At 40.7% G+C, this 24,381-nt stretch overlaps 1 protein-coding gene across 5 annotated transcripts in view; it reads right to left on the reverse strand.

Annotated features, from left to right (window-relative positions):
* afap1 (actin filament associated protein 1) overlaps nt 1-24,381 on the reverse strand; it is a 98,853-nt gene that overhangs the window by 48,116 nt on the left and 26,356 nt on the right. For all 5 annotated transcript variants that reach the window (XM_004911244.4, XM_004911245.4, XM_004911246.4 and 2 more), the window contains exons 2-4: nt 7,313-7,441; nt 5,520-5,617; nt 230-338 (exon numbers count right to left, since the gene is read on the reverse strand). In XM_004911244.4, the coding sequence (XP_004911301.1) occupies nt 230-338; nt 5,520-5,617; nt 7,313-7,441 (336 nt within the window). The remainder of the gene's footprint in view (nt 1-229; nt 339-5,519; nt 5,618-7,312; nt 7,442-24,381) is intronic.

Below are 24,381 nucleotides of genomic sequence, written 5' to 3' on the forward strand. Positions count from 1 at the left end.
GAATGACACTTATTCACTGATTATCAATAGAAAGCAGGAAATTCACATGTGAAACATGGGGGGGGGGGGGATTATTAGTAGGCCCTTTTGGTTCTACTGACACTGCATTGTAGTAAAAAAATAAAGCAGAAGACCCAAACCCAAAACTGCTCTGTGTGCCACTTAGTGGAGGGAATTACACTGTATAAATACAATAAGACATAATACGTTCTGACTGGGAATTACTTACTGGAAGTGATGTACTCTGGAGCCTTTCCAGGGCTGAGCGGTACCGCTTCCTCATAGTAGCCCTCGGGAAGGGAGGATGTTGGAAGGGGAGGAGGTCCATTATCTGGAGGCTGACATAACACAGCAAAAAATGTTACCAATGGATGAAACAACAACCCAAATGTTTGCCAAATAATGACGAGATATTGAAATAAATAGAGGTGAAGTCTAACCCTTCAAACAGATGTCCAACCCTAACCCACCCAATTACAACCCACACCTGGCCTTACTCTCAGCATCAAGCCATTGTTCAAACTCAAACAGGCCACAGAAAGAAGGGCTAAAAAGTGAAAATAATAGGTAGTGGGGAAGGGTCGTATATACCGACCACACAGAAAACAAGTACCTACAACCCAAGGTCGACCTGCTCATCTCCACTATCTACAGTTCTCAGGCAGAGATTTTGCATACACAGAAATTGATACTAAAACAGTCTCTTATGACTAGCCACACAGTAAGCCTGGTTGCTCACATTTTTTGCATGATATTGGCAGTTTTACACAGCTAATATGCTGAATTTGCAACAAAGGTTCCCTGCTGTTCTGTCTGGCAAAATACAATGAGAGGAACTGAGCAGAGAAGCAACAGGAGATGTCTCCTCCATCAGTAAAGGTGGCCATACACAGGCAGATTTCAGCTGCCAATTCGGGTCCTTCAGACCAATTTGGCAGCTTATTTGTCCATGTATGGGCACCCCGATGGGACTACCTGACCAATATCTGCCCTTAAATTGGCCAGATCTCGATCAGGCAGGTTTGATTTTCCCGTTGGATCAGGGACTGCATCAGCTCGTTGACGAAGTCCTTGGTCCAACGGTCCATATACCCACTGTTTTAATTCGACTTATTGGCCCTAGGGTCAAACGATTGAATTAAAACAGCAGGTATATCTGAAGAAGATCAGCTTGCAACCTTGCCAAACAAGCAGATCGAAACGTGTATGGCCACCTTAACTTAAATATCTAGCAAAAGCAGCTTCTTGTTACAAATTCCCAATATTAGCCATATAAAACTGCTAGTATCAGGACTACATGAAAATAATGTAAACTGTAAAAGTGCTCAGAAGAAAAGCCAGCAACTGTTGTATCATATAATAATAATTAGAAGCCTTGGTGTTCCACGACCTGTATAAAAGCAAACGCCCTTAAATTTTGTGCTTTTATATGCTGATCGAACTCTGTGACTTATAAAATCCTTATATTTTACAACAGGGGGTACATTATACGCTATATATAATCTATTAAGTAGAACCAAAAACCCACACAACCGCATCATTTAGAAACATTTCCCATTTATGCCCTTGTTCAAAAGTTTCAATTCATTTTCAGTAATTTAGTAATGAATCCCATAAGTTTTATAAGAAAAAGGCTGAATAAAACATTGTGCCACATTCTGCATGTCTTCCATGCTTCAGTGTGAAACAGGCTTTTTCTCATTATATGTACAGACTTCCTTCAAGAAATAACAGGAAACAAAGATGAGGGAAATGAAAGCTGAAAGGGTTCATGCCTTGAGTAGATACCTTGATAGAACTGGTTACTACACAGTTAGGCTGGACCAGAATGCTGAGCCAATGTCAACACAGATGGAATCAATTTACGAGTGCACTTGCTGTTCTTTCAAGATGATATAGAAGGCTACATTGCTAATAGGCCCGACAAGGAACGTTTCTTGCTTAAATGGTCTTATTATTTGGTTTTAAATGAATAGGCCCACTCAAACAGAACAGTGAAAGTCTTTCTGGGACCAAGAAAAATAGCTCAAAACTTTAAACAATAACTAGCAATGGATGGAAATCTCATGGAATGTATAGATAAAAGACAAAATCCTATCCCAACTTTGTTGATGCTGAGAAGAGATTCTATTTTATATTTATGTATGTATATCTTTAGTTATAAAGTGCTACTTATGTACGCAGCGCTGTACAGTAGAATAGATTAATACAACAGGGGGTTATTAAATAATAATAGATAAATACAAAGTATAACAATAAATACAAGGTGCAGTTGCAATAAGTTAAGAATCAAAGAGACAAGAAGATAGAGGTCCCTGCCCCGTAGAGCTTACAATCTAAATGGAAGGCTAACTTACAGACATAAATAAAAGAATATAAGTGTTGTAGGTTACAATGGGTGACACTACAACTGCTAGTTCCCAGATCAGGTGCTGGGTGAGTGCTACAAAAGGTACATTTATTTATGGTTGTGGGAAGTCGTGTTTAGAGACATGAGAGCTTAATTCAGGCCACCTTCCAGGAACCTGTCACTTGGGATTCTTGTTTAATTGTGAAGGTGGACTTACCCTTTAACAATGACTCCCTTTTAATGAGCAGGGTGTAAGAATACAGTTTAAAAAGGGACTGTTTAGCAGTCTATGTAGCCAGGGCACAGGGCAAGACACCAATAAAAACCATCTTTGATGGAGGGCTTCATAAATTAGTAGGATTACAGTAGTCGATCTTTTCTATCAGCTTTGAAATCTTTGCACAAGCAATGGAACAGACACCAGTGCCGTTAACACTACAAAATATCTACATTAACAATGGCGTCCATAAAGGCTGCCGGCGTGGTATTTCCTATGAGTTGGACTTCTCACCAGCTTCATTGTTATGTACGTCTGCATTTGCTCATAGGATTGGAATGTTTATGTTCCACCCCGTAACCCCATAGCCAATGTTGCAGGGACGACAGGGCTCACCAGCAGAGCTCACTGTATTCTGATTGTAAATGTGGAAGTTCAGCGACAGTCAGGCAGCCACAGGTTGACTGTTTGGCCAGAATTCAGCTAGGCCACGATGGATGACTTTAGGACTTTTTTACTATGGAGTAAGGTGTAAAGTTGTATTTTTTCCCCCGTAATGCACCTGACATTTAAAGCTACAAATATTTGTGTACAGATCACAGAAGAGATCACACTGGGCCAGCTGTAGCTCTCTTGCAGGCTCCCAGTGCAAGGAACACGGAGCAGTTTGCACCTCCTGTTGGTACTACTGTATGTCCTTTTTATATGTGCTCTTTGACACTCCAGAACTTGTGCCTGTATCCTTTAGTCTGATGATTGGATGTAGCATGCTCTGCTTAAGAGAAAGTTACATACATGGGCGAGCAGAAGGCGGCATGGAATGGCACTTACACCTAGTGCTCCTATTGCCAGTTTGCTGAGCAAATGAATCAACAGCCATGGCACAAGTCACAGTGGAGGACTTAAAACAACTCTTATTTGTGTAATTTGTCACTTAGAGGCTAAGGAATGATCATGGGATTTATAGATCAACAACAGCTGGAGGGGTAACCTTAATGGTTGTATTCACCTTCTCTGCCTCAGTTCTTGAGGAACCCTTGATTCTACATGTCCAGGATTCCAACTGCAGGGAATGCTAAAGAAAAAAGGCTGATGTGCTTAAAGCTGGCCATACACAACTGCTCGTTCTTTCACTGATATACCCACTCCGAGGGCTGATCCAATTGTTTGGTTCCTAGTCCTCAATCCAATGGGAAAATCAACATCCACTCTACAATATAAGTGATTTCCCTTTAAAGAAAAACTATACCCCAGAACAATGTAGGTCTCTATAAAAATAGATAGCATAAAACAGATCAGATGTAAATCCCTGCTTCATCTAAATTAGGGATGCCCAACCCCCCTTTTTAACCTGAGCCACATTCAAATGTAAAAAGAGTTGGGGAACAACACAAGCATGAAATATGTACCTGAGGATACCAATTAAGGGCTGGGATTGGCTATTTTTTAGCCGGTATCTGGACTGGCAGCCTACAGGAGGCTCTGTTTTGGAGTACAGATGGTTTGACTTTGAGTGTAAATTTACCCCTCGGAAGGGAAAGGGTCTGTTTGTAGGCGAGTCTGAATTGTGACCCAACCATTGCACAGAAGAGAAATTTGGGTGCTGACACAGTGAGGAAGCAAAAGCCAACAATGTGCAGGGAGATTCTGCGGCTCCCACCCCTTTGTGCATTCCAAGCTCTTCTCATAATGACCCCAGGTTCAGTTATTCTGGAACAAATTACTGCTCTGCTACCCATCCAAGTATAAGGAACCGAGGCCATGCTGACAGGATTGCTGATGTTACAGCATTCTCCCCACCCTGTGTCCTGAGAGGTAACTAAAGGCAAAGTTTACCCAAACATTAACTTTCAGTCAACTAAAAACAGAGATATCTTTCTACAGGGTATATTATCTTTGTTGATGATAGAAATAGCATTGCCCACTGTGACCATCTGTTTATTAAATTACTTATTGTTAGTGTTTTGAAGTATTTTCTTTCCTATCTATGTTCAGTTTCCACAGCAACCAGAAATATTTGTTGAGGGCAAGTTCTGTGTGCTTTCGTCATATTTATTGTTTGCATTTTTAGTCAATATGTCATCCATTTATTCACTGCATCTTTGCCCCGGGGGTATTTCCTGTTACCCTATGACCCACTGATGTAAAGCTAAAGAACACTTTTCATCAACCCTTTAAATACGGGCAAACAAAGAATGTACAGTGCCAGTATAAATGTACCATTGTGCACTGTACATTTAACTTATTTTTTGTGTTTTTTCGGGTATTTAGCTTTTTGTTCAGAAGCTCTCCAGTTCAGCATTTCAGCAGCTATCTGGTTGCTAGGGTCTTTTTCACCTTAGCAACCAGGCAGTGGTTTGAATGGGAGACTGGAATATAGAATAAAAAAAATGAGGGGGTAAATAGGAAGATAAGCAATAAAACATAATAATAACATTTAGCTTCACAAAGCAGTCATTTTTGGCTGCCAGGGTCAGTGACCCCAATTTGAAAGTGGGAAAGAGGTAAAAGCAGATGGCAAGTAATTCATAAACTATAAAAAAAATAAATAATGAAGACTAATTGCAGTTTTGAAAAACGGGGCAATCTATAACATACATATACCTATTTATTTATTTTCTTCACCTTTCCCATGTCTTGCTGGTGGGCTCGGACCCAACACTTTCCACATGCTCCTAGCCACTGATGACTGCCATGAAACCTAAAACTGGTTGTAAAATAGCCAAACAAGGCAGCCACCAACCTTGGGGCTTATTTACTTCTTATTTAAGCACCTTATAGGACAACGCCTTATAGGACGGGGGTTATTTACTTCTTATTTAAGCACCTTATAGGACAACGCCTTATAGGACGGGGGTTATTTACTTCTTATTTAAGCACCTTATAGGACAACGCCTTATAGGACGGGGGTTATTTACTTCTTCTTTAAACACTTCATGGGGCAGTTCTTACCAACCACTGCTGAGGGATTTCTGGCAGAGGCATCTGAGGTGGGGCAGGCACACTGCAGGGCATCTCGGCTCTGTGGTTATGGTTCTTCAGTTCAGATTCTGTAAGAAAGGTAAAACAAAACATATATATGTGTTGTAAAACTTTGGCAAAACAAGGAAACATCTGAATAACATTTAGGAAATGGTATCTAGCAGGATTTAGGATCAGAATAGCATATTTCTATTTGTGGTCCAGCGCACTAGGATGAGCTGAACAAGTGATTTATCACCAAGCCATTGTAATGTGCCTAATGAGCTACATTCTCCCTAATTTAAACCAGAGCATCCAAGTTCACTCACTTCTAGTAAATAATTTAGCAAACAACTGAAATAAACAGCACACAATGCATATTTTAACTTCAACTGCCTTCTGTCAGCAATTATAAAGATAAAGTAACTTCTGTATTACTCTCACGCATGTCACATATAGTGCAATGGGGCAGGGGCAACAAGAATTACCATGTAAATTGGCACGTTTTACCCAATAATACCCAATTATTAGCTTGTTATTAGCCATGATAGAGTAATTCAGCAGAAAATTAGCATTATTTAACATTTTTGCTCTGCATCTCTCTAGTTCTATTGTTTCTACACTTTTACTTACCCTAGCAACCAGGAAGAAGTTTCAAAGTCAAAAAGATAAAAGATTAATTAATAAAAAAAGTAACAGTAACACAAATAAAGCTTTACAGAAAATATGATTTTTGTTGCCAGGGTCAGTAACTCCACCAACAACCAAGAGACAGATAGGCAAATATTTCAAGAAGCAAGAAAAAATAAAATCAATTTGAAATGTTTCTAAGAATGGGGCATTCTACAACATACTATATGTTAATATAAAGATCAACTAGCCCATATAATACATTAATTTTTTTGGTGTCTTGGTGTCTCCATCTGCAGAAGGGCAAGATAAGCCCTGTGACATGGATGCCCCCCTTTCCTTATATGCTTGCCTCTGGAATGGGACCCCTATCCTTATATGCTCCCCTCTGGCATGAATGGGACCCCTATCCTTATATGCTCCCCTCTGGCATGAATGGGACCCCTATCCTTATATGCTCCCCTCTGGCATGAATGGGACCCCTATCCTTTTATGCTCCCCTCTGGCATGAATGGGACCCCTATCCTTATATGCTCCCCACCGGCATGAATGGGACCCCTATCCTTATATGCTCCCCTCTGGCTTGAATTTGCCCCATCTCCTTATATGCTCCCCTCTGGCATGAATGGGCACCATCTTCTTATATGCTTCCTTCTGGCATGAATGGCCACCATCTTCTTATATGCTCCCCCCTGGCATGAATGGGCACCCCCTTCTTCTATGCTCCCCTCTGGCATAAATGGGCCCCCTATCCTTATATGCTCCCCTCCGGCATGAATGGGACCCCTATCCTTATATGCTCCCCTCTGGCTTGAATTTGCCCCATCCCCTTATATGCTCCCCTCTGGCATGAATGGGCACCATCTTCTTATATGCTTCCTTCTGGCATGAATGGGCACCATCTTCTTATATGCTCCCCCTGGCATGAATGGGCACCCCCTTCTTCTATGCTCCCCTCTGGCATAAATGGGCCCCCTATCCTTATATGCTCCCCTCTAGCATGAATGTGCCCCCCCCCTCCTCATATGCTCACCTCTGGCATGAATGGGTCCCCTAAGCTTATATGCTCCCCTCTGGCATGAATGGGACCCCTATGCGTATATGCTCCCCTCTGGCATGAATGGGCCCCCTCACCTAACTCCTTATATGCTCACCTCTGGCCGACTGAATCCTGTACAGGATGTTGCTTATTAAAGTCTTTTTCTCTCTGACTGTTGTTGTGAGAAATTCATGGTCCAACAAGTCGAGAAACAGCCGCAGTTCCACTATGAGTTCCTCCATTTCTGCAAGTAAAAAAAAAAAAATGAAACGTTAGTTATTTAAAGAACATGGTTTGGCACAATGCACTTTACAGGTGATCACACAGCGTTGGCTGTGTCAGACTCCTAGGGAAATCTAATGCAGGAGAAGACAATTTAATGCGATTAGGAGGTTAAAATGTTTCATATTTGTGCCAATGCCAGGGCATTTTCAGGCACTTACTCATCTGTTAGGAGAACGATTTCCCTGTGGAAGACAAGGCACCATGGGTGCTATTGCACTAATGCAAGAAAGACAATTTGAATTATCACAATATATATACTGATTAACAAGTACAGGTATTGGACCCCTTATCCGGAAACCCATTATCCAAAAAGTTCCAAATTACGGAAAGGCCATCTCCCATAGACTCTATTTTAATCAAATAATTTACATGTTTTTAAACATGATTTCCTTTTTCTCTGTGATAATAAAACACTACCTGTACTTGATCCCAACTAAGATATAATTACCCCTTATTGGGGGCAGAACAGTCCTATTGGGTTTATTTCATGGTTAAATTATTCCCTTTTCTCTGTAATAATAAAACAGTACCTGTACTTGATCCCAACTAAGGTATAATTACCCCTTATTGGGGGCAGAACAGCCCTATTGGGTTTATTTAATGGTTAAATGATTCCCTTTTCTATGTAATAATAAAACAGTACCTGCACTTGATCCCAACTAAGATATAATTACCCCTTATTGGGGGCAGAACAGCCCTATTGGGTTTATTTAATGGTTAAATGATTCCCTTTTCTCTGTAATAATAAAACAGTACCTGTACTTGATCCCAAATAAGATATAATTACCCCTTATTGGGGGCAGAACAGCCCTATTGGGTTTATTTCATGGTTAAATTATTCCCTTTTCTCTGTAATAATAAAACAGTACCTGTACTTGATCCCAACTAAGGTATAATTAATCCTTATTGGTAGGAAAACAATCATATTGGGTTTATTTAACATTTAAATTATTTTTTTAGTAGATTTAAGGCAGGAGGTCCGAATTACGGAAAGATGCCTTATCTGGAAAACCCCAGGTCCCGACTATTCTGGATAATGAGTCCCATACCTGTACAAGCTTAAAATACCCCTTTACAAATAAATGTGGGAATTAGCCCCAGTGCAGTAACCCACTGAAACCAACCAGACTTTCTCCTGACAGTACTTCACTAACCAAGACTTATATCGCTGGTTGGTTGCTATAAATTACTGCCATCGATGTAAAAAAGGGTACAATATTTGTGCAAGCCTAGTAACCCAAAGCAAGCAATCGGTACTTAACATTTGTTGATTACCTGTTTGAAAAAAACTTATCGGTTGCTATGGGTTACTAGACCTGTAAATGGAGAGCAAAATTAGTAGTGTCATACAACATGCTGCAATTGCTTTCTGTACAGCAGCGATTCCAATCCCCTGCCTCTGTGTTAGTGCAGGATGTGAAAGTGAGGAGGAGAGAGGGGAATGTGTGGAACATTAATAACAAAATGATGTGTACTTAATGGAACAGATCCCTATGGTCCTGCTAGTTCTTTAAAGCTACAGCTCCCAGCATCCACTGGGGGGCACCATTTCAGACTTCACAAATATTAATGAATATCTTCCTCTGGAGACTGCCTGCACTATATATCTTAGTGAATACTTAAAAGAACATAAAGCAGAATGTAACCACAGTTATAAATAGGGTATAGTTTCCCTTTATCATCAAAACATTACAAGCAATCCCATTTCAGCCAGAAGTTCATTAGAACAAACTTTATCCCCGTTGGCTGCATTTGCAAAGCTTCGAGCCTTCATAAAATGATGAATAACGAGTAACTTTCTGCGTTTTTTTTCTGGCTGCCTTCGACTGCTTTAATCAAGGTTTTTAAAGCGCAGCCAGAGTCTTTAGAGAGAGAGATGAAATAATTAAGTGTTGTGGCAGATTTCCCCTTGATATCCCTTTGGCAGTTTGTGTTACTGTAAAACAGCGCATCGTTTAATCTGATCCCGTAACCCTCCGCCGGCATGTCATTGCCGATAACAAGTCATTCGGGGCTGCCATTGAGCAATGTCACATGCTACAGAGGATAAGTCATTTAGCAAGCAAAGGCATTGGGCAAGTAAATTTGTAAATTTCTTATATTTGTTATATTTCAAATACAGCTATTACTGTTATTCCTACAGATCCTCATAGGCATGGGCGTGTATGTGTGTATATATATATATATATATATACAGATTGACCTGCACTTTGGATCATGTTATTTACTGCATTATGTGCCCGTGTGGCTTATATTATATAGGCAAATGCGTTACATCTTTCCGGATACGCATGAACAATCATAGATCCGTAATACGGGCGGCTCTGGCTTCTGGGGAGTCTGACAGTCCTCTTGCTAGACACTTTGTACAACAGAAACACTCATTGCCTATGCTTAGGGCTATTCTAATTGATCATATCCCCCTTCCTTCACGTGGTGGGGATTGTTCTAGATTATTACTACAAAGAGAAGCCCAGTGGATTCGAAGACTGGATACCATTGCCCCTCGTGGCCTCAATGAAATGTTTTCACTCTCATGCTTTCTATGAATTTGGCTCTATGACCATGGAGGTGTTACAATTTACAATTTAAGATTAATATCTAATCTCTGACTATTTTTGATACGATTTGATAAGATGTTATATTTATCCCTCTCACTTGAGATCCCTGATTACTGTAATTCTTTTAATGTTTTTGAATAAGATTGACGCTTTTTAATATTTTTTATCTCCATATATTTATTGTATTTATTGCACTTATTCACTTTATTAATATGACCTCTAATGCGGCTATATAGTGTTATCAAACTAATCTCACTATGTGATATATCATTCTGTTACATATCACTACTGTTGTGTGTGATTATTATTTTTTATGTTCAGGTTTAGTTTGGGTTGATTTCCTTTGGTAATATTGAGGTCTCTTAATATTTATTCACATCTGTGATATATTTTCACATACTTCATAGGAGCTTTATTCTTATGAATTTGGGTATTTCTCACCTTTGGGGGTACTTATACACTATATATATACTATTTATTCAAATGTTGATATTTGCACAGTGATTAATTATGTAAATTGCTTGTGAACTCTGATTGGTTGAGTTCTGTATTTATGGGTGCACCTCACTTCCCTTCCCCATCCTGATGACGATCCTGTCTGGATCGAAACGCGTTGATGCGATGATTTAATAAATCTAAAATTGTTTTTTTTACATTTTGAAGCCGTGAGTGCTTTTTTGTTAATGTGTTCTCTATTTGTGATTAGCACCTGGCGTGAGATGCTGATGCGGTGAGTGCCGATTTTTGTTTTGGATTATATATATATATATATATATATATATATATAATAGAGTCCACAGGTATAGCGGTGCACACTGGGAATCCTTTAAAAGTTAGCTTTTATTGAACTATATAAAACTTAATACATGGAGAAATATATATATATATATATATATATATATATATTATATATATATATAATATATATATATATATATATATATATATATATATATAAAAGTATAAATATAACAAAATTTGCACATATAATGGTGCATTGCCAATGACAATGATTTAAGACCCCCTCAATCGGTCACCCACAGGTCTGTCAACCCATCATTAATGCACCCGAATCCCATCTTACCCACTCCATTAAAGGAGACATTTAGCAAAAGTGAAAATTCCCCACCTCCAAATCTTGTAGGCAACAATGAATATATTGTAATGGTTTAACTCTGGGCTATAAATTGTCATTATTCCCTTTATTATCCCCTTTATATAGATCTGCTAAGGTCCCTGTCCAGTTTCAAATGAGGGGTAGTCATGTCCTAACAGCCCCAGCACAGTAGGAGGGGAATAGCCAATCACAGCTCAGCAGTAAAACACGCAAAGACAGGTCAGCCTAGCTTCTGATTGGTTCTTATCCTACAGTACAGCGTCCTGAGTAGGTTTTTCTTTAGGAAGACCTTCTGGTAGCTCCTGGGCTGTTTGGATGAAACTTTTTGCTGAATTAGCAAAGATACTATGGACTGAAAAATGAATTACTTTGGTTTTTAATTGGTTAATTAAACTTAATTTAAGGTGTGTTGGGTGAACATGGCGTACACTTGATAAGGGGCATGCCTGCCCGAAACATGTAGCGGTTGCACAAACAATAAAGGAATTTTGCAGCATAGTACCCTGTACTGCCTTCCTGCTTCCCCCATCATCTCTGTATTAGCATGGGAACCTTGCCATATATTTCTTGTTATAAAACAAAACTATTTAATGTTAAGGATTATTAGTACTGTGTTTTGGGAACGAAAATTGCCTTTATCAACAGTATTTTAATAAACAATGTATGTCCTTAGTGCTAAAGAGGTGATTTCCCTGCAATCATGTTAATAAAAGAAAGTAAATTGTGTTTGTTGTGGGCGAGTTGTAGGTTCCACTATCCCCTTTCCAAGCTCTTGGCATGTTTAGAGTGTATATTTAGAGCATGTATGAACACGATGAGATCCCAGCACTCACACAAGCAGAGCAAAACAACACGCTAATGTACTTAGGGTGCTATGCTAGAAGGGTGACAGCTCGGAACATGTGATGTGGATGTGGAACAATAAGATGTTAAGCAGACCGTGGGCAATATTTTCTGTCTATATTTCCTACTAATTATACAGCTGGAAGGATCAACCATTCAGTAAGGAATGCTGCCCCGGGCTCATATTCTTTTTTTTTTTTTCAAAAAAAAACTCCCAAATATTTTTAATTTTCAAATACCTGAGTGTTGTGCAAAATTCTGCAGATACCTCCCGGCTACTCTTTGCATTTTTTAGGGTTACTGATCCTTTAATGAACCAGATTATGTTTCATTTGACACAAGCACATGCAAGAAGGGAAAGCAAAGACATAAGGGGTCATATACCAAACCCCTGGTGCAAGTGCAAGAGCACAAAGGGGTGTAAGCGGGTGCCCCATAATGCTCACCCATGTAGCCATTTCTTGTGGCTATTTGCACAATGCAAATATGGCCAATCACACCCTATAAGGGCTTATTTACAAAAATATTTGAACAGATTGTGCTGTGTCCATGTCTAATATTGCCATGCCTTTATACCCATAATGCAGTGTTTTGACTATAATTTCAGGGCAGCTGCGTTCACAAGATGAAAATCTACTGACACAGGCTACTTGGGAACCCTGGGTTCCCCTGCGTCAATAGGCTGAATTCAAAAGATAGGACACAGAAGCATCGAGCACAACTATACAGAAGTGTAAAGCTGGCCATACACCATGCCAAGCGAGCGGATCTTCTCCCGAAATCCCCACCTACGGGTGGGCGATATCGGGCGAATTTAGACTAATTTGGTCGTTTGGCCCCAGGGCCAAATTATACCGACTAAAATGAGTGCAGTCAGTTCGGGGACCGCATCAACTAGCCAATGCGCTCCCCGATCCGACTACATTTTTTAACCTGCCCGATCGATGTCTGCCCAATTTCAAGTTATCGGTTGCGTTGCTGCCCCTACACGGGCCGATAAGCTGCCGAATCGGTCTAAGGGACAGATATCGGCAGCTGCAATTGGCCCCTGTATGGCCACCTTAAGGAGTGCCTTTTGACAGTCAAAATTAGATTTTTAGTATGACTTGATGATATTCTGAGACAATCTGCAATTGGTTTTCATTTTCTTTCTTTTTTGTAGTTTTTAAATGATTTAGTTTTTCTTCTACAGATCTCCAGTTTGGAATTTCTGGTTGCTAAAAACTCTTCTGTGGCAATATGTGTGCTGAAATAATTTTATGGTATGTCTCTATTCAATCTATGGAAAAGAAACAGGCAAATGATCCTTATGGCAGCTAGCCCTCTTCTGGCTTCTTAGTAGGACATTATAACACAACAGGAGGGCTGTGGGACATAACAGAGTAGAATATGGCAGGCCAACAAATAGTTGCAACCTAAGTAAAACTACAACAGTAGATGAGCCAATAAGACATCCAGAGATGCTTGGGGAACTGAAGCAATGACAGTGAATAGAAAGTGTCACTGTCACCGTGTCCACCCCACTCTCTCCTACAGCTGGTGCCCTCCCAGCCACCCCTGGTATCACCAAAAGACAGATCAGAAGTTAGAATGCCAGTGTCCACTGTCCCATAAAATAAATCAGGTTTTATTTTACATTTCCCTTCCAAGAAAGCAGAGCAGTGCAGAAAGATAAAGAAAGCCTCTCTCTTATAATGATAACTTATCCGTGAAAGGGAATACCAATGTGTCTCTCCCCGGCTGTAATCTGATCCCAAACAAGGAGGGAATGCAGAACCGCAGAGAAATGATTTCAGCTGGCCCCCATTCACTTTCACTCTAGCAGAACCGGTGCCTTCCCAGTGCTGAGCTGTCTGTGGACTGCAGCCCCCTTGCTCCCATACTATTAGTAGGTAGTGTTATTTTCCTTTCCTACGCTTGAGATTTCTCCTTATGATATAGGAACCAGCCTGACATGTACAAACAGAGCCGTGCTATGAGTGACAGAACTAAATGCTGAGCCCCAGGCCTATCAGTCACAGATGGCAGGCAGCAGCAGAAGCCCCAGGAGATAGAGAGTCGATGCTAATTTCTCTCCGGCCAGCCATACAGCTCCCATTACAAAAAGCCCATTAGGCTGAGATTTTTTATGAGCAGTTGTTTGTTTTTTTATTTAATGGGCAAGGTTTAGGTGTTATTATAGCTAGTAACTGGAATGGGTGCCTGCAGCCCTATTGATGTGGTTAGACAGCAACTTGCACCATGCTTAAGGACTGGAGGAACTTGTTGCACCGTGAAAGCATTTGGTTCTTGAAGGGTGCTGAAAGGTTTACTCAAAACACAGCTGAAGGGTCAGTTGATAAACATTTCTGGTGGCACCTTGTTCAGCTCCACCTGCTGCTCCCTGGGTCTGCCTGAGGCTAAGCTGAAGGGATATAAAATCTGAACGTCACTATCTGGTCCTAATGTCAGTCATTAACCTACTATCATCAACTTGTTGGGCAGCAACATGTCGATCATCGCCCCCTTGGATGTTGCTCCCAGTGGCCTCAAAGTAAGTGCCCATTTTTGAATTTCTGACTTGGAGGCACAGAGACACAGTTTTACTCCAAGCAGAGACTCCGGCAGGACAGCAGTCCTCAAGGGGCTACCAAATAGCCAATCACAGCCCTTATTTGGCATCCCAAAAAACTTGTTTTTGTGGTTAACCATCACTTTTTACATCTGAGAGTGGCTCAAGAGTTAAAATGTTGAGAATCCCTGCTCTATTTGGATCCCCTTAAGACAAATCTTGTGTTACAGTGCCCAACCCTTGATAATAAACAGCATAAAGCATGGGTGAACTAGTTTCCTATAAAGTGCCTGAGCAGAGTGATGGCTCTCCACCTGGGGTACTGTCATCCCCTTTTTTGCTGCTGAAACCAGTCTAGTCTACTACAATTGTTTTTTTTTAGATTGACAAGTCCAAAACCCAATGGGGTTTCGGCTTCATCTTTAAGGAGACCTAAATGAACTCATCAGAAATATTCTTTATACGTTAGCCCCCGAGGGTTATTATTGATCAGTTCCTACTCAAGCAGTGAACTGGGATAGCAACTTCTTTGGATAAAGCATGAATCTCCCATTTTGCACTTGTGCACTTGTGCACTTGTGCTGATTCCTGCTCTTAATATTTGCACCTATGAAAGCACACAAGCTCTGACTACCTTTCATTCAATACCACGCTATGTTTAAACAGAAGAATGCACTGCCGTACCATTATCAATAAGTGAGACCCCTGAGCGCACAGCAGCCCCCAGAAGGAAAGCAGATCTAATTTGCCAGATCATGTGCAGTGTGGCACCGCTTGAATGCCCATGCTTTGTTATTGTAAAGCCCTCAGGTCCAAAGGACCAATATTTACTCGTAAGGCCACTGACGAATCCGATTCTTCATTTTGAATGATAGCTGATCAAAAAAATTATTAGGGGGCCACAAATATTAGTTCATATTAATCTACAGACAAGCAAAATGAGACACTCCCACCATAGCAGAATTGCAGCTTCTAGCATGAGAGAGATTGAGGGCAAGCGAGAGGATACAGGGAACTGTGGTTCTACTACTGTTATAGTACGTGTTTATTATCCATAGGGTAAGAACTGGGTGATCCATTTCACATATAATTAATAGAAAACTTGATCATGAACTGTAGTATTAAAATATTTAGAAGATCTGGTAGAGGGTTGGTCCACATAACATCCCACAACTAGTTTCAAGTTTATACAGGACAATAAAGAGTACAAATCTCACCTCAGTTTGCCTTTAGTACTGATCTGCTCATCTCCAGCTGTGGCCCAAGTTACAGAGGCCAGACCCACAACTTGGAAACCTCATACATTAGGTGTCTATATAATGACACACCCTTAAGAGCATAATCCAGAGTCCATTATTACACCCCCAATTACATCATATAAAAAATGAAAATACAAAGAATCAATAATTTACTGTTGAATATTCATAAATCATTTTCCCTTTCCTCTCCTCCGGGGAAACAGACCACAATACATTGCTCTATCACAAGCATCTGCTCATTGGGCTTGGCTATCTATCTTATCTTTGGGAAAGAACAACGAGTTACTGCTGATCAGAAACATTAGTGAGGACATTAGGCAACAATAAATAGTTCTGACTTTAAGAGAAAAGCCAGTTTAGTTTTTCCTCCAATTTCCACACATGGTCCCCATTTTTTTTTCCACCGCAAAGAAATATCTTAATATTAAGAACTGGATTCTCTCTCCTTATTGTACTGCACAATAATCCACATTTCATCCCATGTCTACAAATAAATCTCTTCTGCTGGTTCATCTTCTAGCTCAGGGCTATCAGACTTTTCCCATATACTGGAGCGATTAGACAATATAGGTAAGGTAGCTAATATCTGGAATAATTTTGCCATCAACATGGATTTATACTAGCTTAAAGTACAAAGTAAAAATGTCCTACAAGTAAGTCTATGAAGAGGTCAGATATGGTGTAACTAGAGGCACGGAACATCAGACATAAAACACCAGGCAGATGGCCGTTTCATAGATGTATGTTTAAATTGCACATACCTCTCAGGGCCCTTTATAATCTAGGGCCCCCCTGAAGTTGCAAGGCCTGCTTCCTCAAATACCAAGCACAACAAATAGCCTGTAAAGGTGGCCATGCACGGGCACATATCAGCTGCTGATCTGAGTCTTTTAGACTGATTCAGCAGCTTTTTAAACAGTGGGTATATCAGGAGAAGTTCCGTTTTCAACCTCGCCAAATGAGCTGATCGCAACGTGTATGGCCACCTTAACTTGAATATCTGGCCAAACAAAAGCTGCTTCTGTTACAAATTCACAATATTAGCCATGTAAAACTGCTAATATCAGGACTAAATGAAAATACAAAATAATTTGTAAACTGTAAAAGTGCTCAGAAGAAAGCCAGCAAATGCCCTTAAGTGCTTTAATATGCTGCACTTTATATATCAGCAAGAGGGGCCCTTGGTCCCAGCATCAGAAAGGATTGTAATGGACTGGATAGATAGATATAATAGAAATTCCCTATTATTTTGTGAACTATGTATACACCAGGGATGTCCAGCCCGCAGCCCCCAGTTATTATTGCACCAAAAATCTCTCAATTATGCATTTTAATCCTCATCAGATGAGGGTCCTAGTCTTGCCCCATTGAGACCCCACATGAATTTTTACCATGGAATCCCACAAAAGAACATTGTATCTCTACCTCTGTTCCCATATATCCAGATAGTGTATATGCAAATTCACAATATTAGCCGTGTAAAACTGCCAATATCAGGACTAAATGAAAATAAAAAACAATTTGTTAACTGTAAAAGTGCTCAGAAGAAAGCCAGCAAATGCCCTTAAGTCTTGTGCTTTAATATCTAACTCAGTGACTCAGTAAATCCTTGTATAATGATCAAATTAGCACAATATAGCCCACCTTAGATGGGCATATCAGGAGAAGATCTAGTATATGGCAATGTGTAAGGCCACCTTATGGCACTGATGTATTCTGAGATTTGGTGGCTACTGCAAGTGCTTCTCTTTGCCAGTAGTGGATCTGTGAAGGTTTGTGCCATTTTGACAACATACCATGCCAGTCAATCATGACTGGAGGGCCAATATATATTTCTGTAGTTTGCTATTTGTTCTCAAACATATTGAACTCTGGCCCACAGCCCGAATTAGAATAATCAAAGTGGCACCTCAACACTTGAATTTGTGGCCCACCCTGATGTACAAAGACCACCCCTCGTGCCTTTATCTTTGGATAAAGAATACATTCTTGGTCCTAAATTCAAAACATAACTCTTCTGTTAGGAACATTTGGGGGTAGGAAGACGGGGGCACACAATAATATACTGTTTTTGCAGTTCCTGGGACATTTGAAGATTGTGATGTTTTTTGGTCACTATAATTTTTCAGCCCTCAAACTACTGGAAGGCAATCCCAGGCTGTAACAGTATACTGGGCAATATTTCACAGTGAAGAGTGATCGTTAGCACTTAACATAAAATAAATTAGCATAATGCATCCCACAGTGTAACATATAAGGATGTTGTGGGTCATAGTAGTGCTTTTACTTGTGGAGACACATGCACCTGAGGAAGGCCGTTAAGCTGAAACATATAGTGCAATGATGTCTCCACAAATAGAAACACTACTATGAAGACAATTATAAGTGTTCTCTCCGGGTCATTGGTCTACATATTTGTAACTGTTTAAAGCCGGCACAGGGTCTGTAGGCCATTAAGAAACACTTACTATTACTGAATACACAATACAAGGACTGATTTGCTATTTTATGGATGTTGTGGTCAGAAAGCTTTCACCAAGCATATAAAAGTACAAGGCCGCAGGATAAGTGCGTTTCTGTAGGTCACAGAAACACAAGGTGACATCTATTTGTCTTATATCTTGGAGAAGGGGGGGTACGTCTATTAACTCATATGGTTTTGTGGAGTAGGGCTTGCTCTCTGTGTGACTGCATGGGAAGGGATAGCAGTAAACTAGAAGGCAGGGGTTACCTGTGCCACACACTGATGCTTGAATCAACCAATAGCAAGCTTTATGCTACTAAATGTCAATGGCATTAATTATTTGTTGGTTGGTTTAAAAGTTAGTTGTTATTGAAAGCAGTATCTGCCTGTCCCTTTGAAATCTCCAGTTTCCAGGGTGTAACTATAGAGAAAACTGTCCCTGTTGGACGGTTTGGGCCCTGTTGGAAAAGGGATCAGGAGCTATAGGGGGGCTTAGTGGGGAACTGGCTCATAAACATTTACAATATATATTTATGAAAAATGTCCAAAATGTTCCAAAAGTTTGGGGAGGGGAGGTTGTAAAATGAATCTAATAAGGGGTCAAATACGTTCTAGTTATTGCATGTTTTGTGATTAACAGACCTGTAAAAAAAAACATTCAAAGCATTTTTGGACATTGGCTACATTGTTTCAGCAGCCTGCAAAGAAAATAAAAAGCAAATCCTGCTTTCCAAAGTAATTTTTGAAATAATTTTAAAACAATTTAACATTATTTTTTAATTTATGTTTATCAGAGTACTAGGTGATTTTAGTACTTTTACTGTGCAGAAATGTATTTCTTTTCATTATTACACTGGCGTTCCCCTTTAATGCCTTATTTAGCCGTAATCTTACACAACGTCACTTTAGTCCAATAAAAATGAAAGTTGTCTTTCACACTTGTATGAAACAAAGCAAGCGAATATGCTGCGTGTATCTGTAATTATCTGCCCTTTATTGAAAACAGATGTAGCATTAGCCTCTTATTCCAAAATCTGTTACTTTCACGGGGCCAGCAGATGGTGAGATGGGGCTTGCATTTTGGATTGGGTCCCATTGATATCTGTAACCTTGTTGCAATAAATTTGGAACGGTTATTGACTGAGTCAGTGGGAGCCTGATTTCCATCACGGCCGCAGCCAGCTGGGTTCAGGGGGGGTTCCTGCAAGAGATCCAGCCTACATATACACTATCTGGATATATGGGAAGGGCAGATATTATAGGATACTCTTTTTACTGAACAGAGGTAGAGATACAATGTTCTTTTGTGTGATTCCATGGTAAAAATGAATGAGGGGTCTCAATGGGGCAAGACAAGGACCCTCATCTGAAGAGGATTAAAATGCATAATTGAGAGATTTTGGTGCAATAATAACTGGGGGCTGCAGGCTGGACATCCCTGGTGTATACATATTTCACAAAATAATAGGGAATTTCTATTTTATCTATGTTCCCCACATCCAGTCCATTACAATCTGATGCTGGGACCAAGGGCCCCTCTTGCTGATATATAAAGTGCAGCATATTCCAGATTAGATACGTCGATCTACAATCTATACATACTAGGACTCATTTACAAACACAGGGCATTGTGCAAAGTAAAATCTTTGGACACAGTCCCCAAGCACAGAATTGCAGCATAACTACACAAAAGCGCTAACTTCGTATAACACACGTGTGCCTGATGCACCGATACAGATGCAAACTAGCATCCATTTTGGGTGAACAAGATTTTGTGTTGGAATGGCATCACCTTTAGGGCAAGTTTATTAATAATGTTAATAATGACCAATTCTTTCAGAGCAAATCATTTGCAGATATTAATAGAAACACAAAGGGAATCCCAGAATTAACAAACTGAAGGGACATGCTGATGCTTATACTATTTGGGGACCAAATGGAGTCCAGTGGGACCGGTGTGGCTTCTAAGGCATTTTTACAGCCCCCTGCCTGACTATGGGCTCCATAGACTGCTGAGTATGACAATCATTTTGATATACTTTAGATATAAGTAACCAGCCCAGCAACCAGGAAAAGCTGGACAGCACTATCCTGGGAAAGCCCTGGGTCACGTCTGTAGCCTAAAGTAGAATAAAAAAGGTTCAAAGGAGAAGACTAAGAAAAAGAAGAGGTTATGGTCAATGGCAAAGCATGCATTTTGATCACCACTATGCTCTTCCAGAGATCAGTAGTGGTCAGAATGCCCTTAATTGCCCGACACCTTTTCCCATTGCAATGCATGGTATAGTTTGGTTGACACAAATGTTGACAGGTGGACCCCACTTAGAAACCCTGAAGTGAACATTTCTGACAACAGTGATAATCAAGAGTATCTCTTACATAAACAAAGGAAGAGTTATCATAGCTATCTGCCCAGTATATACCTCAAGTATGACCTTCCCGGCCCTTTGTGAGCCTAAGCGTACACACATCTTTTCAATTATCTATGGCTTCTTCTTAAGTCAACTTTTTCATTAAATGCAACTATCTTTCATTTAACGCTAATCCAACAGCAGGACAACATGACAGTACAACATGTATTTCATCATGTGCAAAATGTTAACAAGTTATATTTTCTTATTCCATTTGTCATTCAAACTCCCTATTCCCTGACATTTATGTCTTTGATGAAGAGACCACACATACACATATATATCAGACATATCATGAGACCTTGCCACAGGAGCGGATCTTAACATGTATAGCCACATTTAGTGCCCATACAAACAGGGGTGCAGCTACCATGAGGTGAGTTGAGAAACTCTCCTCAGGCGGCAGCGCACCCAAAGCACAATTACGCTCTCTACACCAGCTATGTGGCCCCCTGGACCCCCTCTGGCGTTGTAAAGGTAAGTGCCGCAGGGTGCAGAATCAGAGGGGTCGCCTCGGGTGGCTCAGGGGCCGAAAGCTCTCAGTCACAGAAATGGTTGGTACGATCATGATCTGCATCTCGGTGCACAAGATGGTAAGGTGCAAAGTGCAATTTGGAGTTTTGCAACTTTTTTCTACTTTTTTTTTACTTTTTTTGCATTATAATATAAATGAAGCATACAAAGTTGTACAGTAATATCCACTGAACCACCCTCAGCTCTGACCAAGACAATTCACTGAGCTCCCAGATTCCAGCAGTAACATTTGGCTATCGCTGTCAGCACGAACAGTATGTTTGGTCCCAAGGCTCATACACAATGTAAATACGGAAAAAAAATACCATTACCATGAGGAAAACCCATTTCTTTGTTTAATTAAAATAAAATATCAGGCTCATAGTCTCATGTTTCTCACTCGCCCAGCAGTAAAGTGTTCAAGATGTTGTGTATTTAGATAACAATGTATTTGGGGGTGTATGATGTCATGCTGCGCAGGCCTCGCTTTCTCCGGAGGGTTTGCCTCTGACAGCTGAGTGGGAATTTAGCAATTTGGCTCATTACAGCACAATGGTGCAGCTAAACTGCTCCTTGCTCTGCAGCTAAACTGCTCCTAGATTAGTGACACTTTCTGCATCTAGCACAATTAAGCAGCCCTAGTTCACCAACTAATATCTTTCTCATTAATTACTAAACAATATTATTTGTAAGTACAGGTATTGGATCCCTTATCTGGAACCCCGTTATCCAGAAAGTTCCGAATTATGGAAAGACCATCTCTCATAGACTCCATTATAAGCCATTATAAGTACAGGTACTGTTTTATTATTACAGAGAAAAGGGAATCATTTAACCATTAAATAAACCCAATAGGACTGTTCTGCCCCCAATAAGGGGTAATTATATCTTAGTTGGGATCAAGTACAGGTACTGTTTTATTATTACAGAGAAAAGGGAATCATTTAACCATTAAATAAACCCAATAGGGCTGTTCTGCCCCCAATAAGGGGTAATTATATCTTAGTTGGGATCAAGTACAGGTACTGTTTTATTATTACAGAGAAAAGGGAATCATTTAACCATTAAATAAACCCAATAGGGCTGTTCTGCCTCCAATAAGGGGTAATTATATCTTAGTTGGGATCAAGTACAAGGTACTGTTTTATTATTACAGAGAAAAAGTTAATGATTTTTAAAAATGTTAATTATTTGATAAAAATGGAGTCTATGGGAGATGATCTTTCTGTAATTCGGAACTTTCTGGATAATGGCTTTCCGGATAAGGGGTCCGATACCTGTACTGTAAAAAGGTACATTTGTTATGGTTTATATATTTACCTATTTCATTTCTAACTACTTATTTCCTCACAACTCCACTTTTTTTTTTTTTTTTTTTTTTTACTTTCTCCCCCTCCCTCTCCCCTTACTCTTCCCCCTGTTTTAATCTTTTCTCTCTCTCTATTCAGTTTCATGTCACCACTCTCTTAAGCTTGGAACAAACAGGTTTGCCTGTGCGTGTTTTCTTATGAACACCAACTGAGATGTAATGTAACGTATGTATTCACAAGCGGTGAAACCCTTGGAAAATAAAAACAAAGTTGAAAAAAAAGGACCCTCATTTTTTCAATAGAATTTTGAAGGGTTGGCATCCAACATTTACTTTAGCCTTCAGTATGTGAATCCCCTGAGAACTGCCCCTATTGTCCCACTTAGTGGCAGATTTGTGCTGGATTTATTTATATAATTTAATATAAACCATGATATGGGAACTGTCATCAATCACTTTTCTATGTGGCCCAATAAAATAGATTTTCGGCTTTCCTTCTTCCTCACACATTCATTTATCATCTTCATTTCAACAGGATTAACGAACAGAGGGATTAATCATAGGATGAAAGCTGAAGGGGAGGCACCGAGAAGCTTTCCTTACTGAAATTATAGGAATCAGCCTGAATTCAAGGTCACCATAATCTATACCTTGCAGGGCACACATTGTCCCCAAGCTATCAAAGACACACCCTTTATGTCTATACCCAGCTAGAATAACAGCCAGCCTGGGTGGGCCTACAATGTTACTATTGTACATACCATAACAAGAACCAAATCCCTTCACTGGCAAATGGCTGTGGGATAGTAAGTATAGTAGGAAGATATGGTGCCTATAATAGCAGTGGGGGGATAATAGCCTCTGGGAAGGGACTGGGGCTGTGGGATAGCAGGTATAGTAGGGAGAGATGGTGCCTATAATAGCAGTGGGGGGATAATAGCCTCTGGGAAGGGACTGTGGCTGTGGGATAGCAGGTATAGTAGGGAGAGATGGTGCCTATAGTAGCAGTGGGGGGATAATAGCCTCTGGGAAGGGACTGTGGCTGTGGGATAGCAGGTATAGTAGGGAGAGATGGTGCCTATAGTAGCAGTGGGGGGATAATAGCCTCTGGGAAGGGACTGTGGCTGTGGGATAGCAGGTATAGTAGGGAGAGATGGTGCCTATAGTAGCAGTGGGATAATAGCCTCTGGGAAGGGACTGTGGCTGTGGGATAGCAGGTATAGTAGGGAGAGATGGTGCCTATAGTAGCAGTGGGATAATAGCCTCTGAGAAGGGACTGTGGCTGTGGGATAGCAGGTATAGTAGGGAGAGATGGTGCCTATAGTAGCAGTGGGATAATAGCCTCTGGGAAGGGACTGTGGCTGTGGGATAGCAGGTATAGTAGGGAGAGATGGTGCCTATAGTAGCAGTGGGATAATAGCCTCTGGGAAGGGACTGTGGCTGTGGGATAGCAGGTATAGTAGGGAGAGATGGTGCCTATAGTAGCAGTGGGGGGATAATAGCCTCTGGGAAGGGACTGTGGCTGTGGGATAGCAGGTATAGTAGGGAGAGATGGTGCCTATAGTAGCAGTGGGGGGATAATAGCCTCTAAGAAGGGACTGTGGCTGTGGGATAGCAGGAATAGTAGGGAGAGATAGTGCCTATAGTAGCAGTCAGGGTCGGACTGGGCCGCCGGGACACCGGGAAAAATCCCGGTGGGCCCCGGCCCTAGTGGGCCCCAGCGGCCCAGTCCGACCTTTGCCGGCGCTCCCAGCTACTGACTGTTCCTCCCCGACGCGTTCAATTTATAGGCGCTCGGGGAGGACGTCAGGCGGGGGCCCTTCGGGGGTGTTAGGGGGGCCCTTGGGGGGGTTAGGGGACGCGGCTGGGGC

Source organism: Xenopus tropicalis, chromosome 1 (assembly GCF_000004195.4).
Source record: "Xenopus tropicalis strain Nigerian chromosome 1, UCB_Xtro_10.0, whole genome shotgun sequence".
In the NCBI taxonomy this organism is placed as follows: Eukaryota; Metazoa; Chordata; class Amphibia; order Anura; family Pipidae; genus Xenopus; species Xenopus tropicalis.